General features: G+C 25.8%; 1 protein-coding gene across 2 annotated transcripts in view; it reads right to left on the reverse strand.

The window, feature by feature from the left end:
• Positions 1-1,656, reverse strand: part of LOC108969863 (probable serine/threonine-protein kinase DDB_G0282963) — a 146,228-nt gene that overhangs the window by 3,059 nt on the left and 141,513 nt on the right. The window contains exon 4 of one of the 2 annotated variants that reach the window (XM_018934849.1): positions 316-728. The exons of the other annotated variant lie outside the window; for it this stretch is intronic. Coding sequence (XP_018790394.1) covers positions 722-728 — 7 coding nt within the window. The 3' untranslated portion in view covers positions 316-721. Of the gene's footprint in view, positions 1-315; positions 729-1,656 lie in introns of those variants that run through there. 2 annotated transcript variants of the gene reach the window in all.

Raw genomic sequence — 1,656 nt, forward strand, 5'->3', positions numbered from 1 at the left:
TAAACCTTATTACAATCGCTTTATGTTATTTTTCGCAAAAAAGAGCTTAAGTCAACTTAAGTTGAACTTGTGTTTTTAATTTTTTGTATTAAAAAATTGATTTTTCTAATTCTTTCATTATTTTTATAGCCAATTATTGTTTTTCTTTCCCGTTTTTATATACAATTTCATTTGCTACATAACAACTTAACACGCATGCAATTGTAAGGAAACTATTTATGAAATAAAACATATAAGTAATTAACTGTAAATTATGCGACATGCAAAACTCCTCACATTTCACAGCGAAATTAAATAAATCTTKAACGAAATTGCTTTATTTGTATGTATTCCATTTATTTTTGTTTAATTTTTTGTTGTTCTATTTTCAGTTTGATTTTCAGTATTACCATTATCAGCATCATCATTATCATTCTTATTTATATAAATTAAATATTATTAATTTTTTATTGTTAACTATTAATTATTAAGTAGTGTTCATTCATAATTAAAATTAAAAAGAGCATAACTTAAGAATAACGCTTTTTACAAATTTTCATTAAATAAAACGTTTTTTGTTTTTCATTCGTGTTTGTTTGCAAGTGTGTTGTCGTGGCGCTTCTATTATTATGGGCGTTTGCTGTTGCTTGCATTCGCTTTATATCCTCAGCTCTGACGACTCTAGCCACTGACTGTTTACATGTAATTTCGTATGCATTGCTTTCGCACAATCTTTACAAATTTACAAACTAAACATTTGAAATTAAATAAATTAAAATAAAAATTATTTTAAATTAAACTCTTACACTGAAGGATTTCATTATAAATTACTTGTAAATTAATTAACAGCTAGTTATCTTAAATGTGTGTAGGTGTATGTAAGTATAGAGGTGTGTGTGCGTGTGTGTGTGTATGTGTGAATTGTTAATAGCTTTTACTTTTAATAATAAAAATATAATAAAAACCTAAATTGGCATTGTTAGTCGCACAGCAAACAAATCTTAAAAGCAAAAACTAAATAACTGTAAATTAGAAATTATTATTTTTTAAATAAATATTCAAGTAGCAATAAATTAATCATAGCTGAGTTAAGTTGCTTAGCATTTCATTCTCAGTGCGCAGTATTCAATTCAGGCTGAGATGTGTTTCAATTGAGCTTTTACACTCTTCGCTCTTTCGTCTAAATATATTTGTTTTCTGTTTTCATAAAAATGTTCATTTAACTTAATCCTAGTTTCTTTGAAGGCGCATATTTGAGCATTTTTCATCGAATTTTTTTTCCTGTTTTGTTTTTTTTTTCAGTACTGTTTTCATTCGCATTTCGATTTTTCGATTCGTTCATTTTTTATTGCWTTTTTTTGTTGTTTTYACTTTCTATTTACATTGCTTTTTTAACTATTTAAATTACTTACTGAGAGGCAGCGAGGTTTCTTATACATTTGCTTATTGATATTTCAGTTTTCTCTGTTATTTTTTTATAAGTTCCCTTTCTTATTTCTTCATTARACTATGTGCTATGAGTATGTGTTTTTTGTGTATGCAAGTGTGTTCGTAGTGGTGAAATTTATAAATTTATGTACAGTGCGCTTCAAAGTGTTTACATATACATAAATATTTTTGGTTTTGAAAAATCTTTTTAACATTTTCATCAAATTGAGACTTTTCTATATAATATTT

Source organism: Bactrocera latifrons, unplaced genomic scaffold, assembly GCF_001853355.1.
Source record: "Bactrocera latifrons isolate USDA-ARS-PBARC rearing strain unplaced genomic scaffold, ASM185335v1 scaffold_269, whole genome shotgun sequence".
Taxonomy (NCBI): Eukaryota; Metazoa; Arthropoda; class Insecta; order Diptera; family Tephritidae; genus Bactrocera; species Bactrocera latifrons.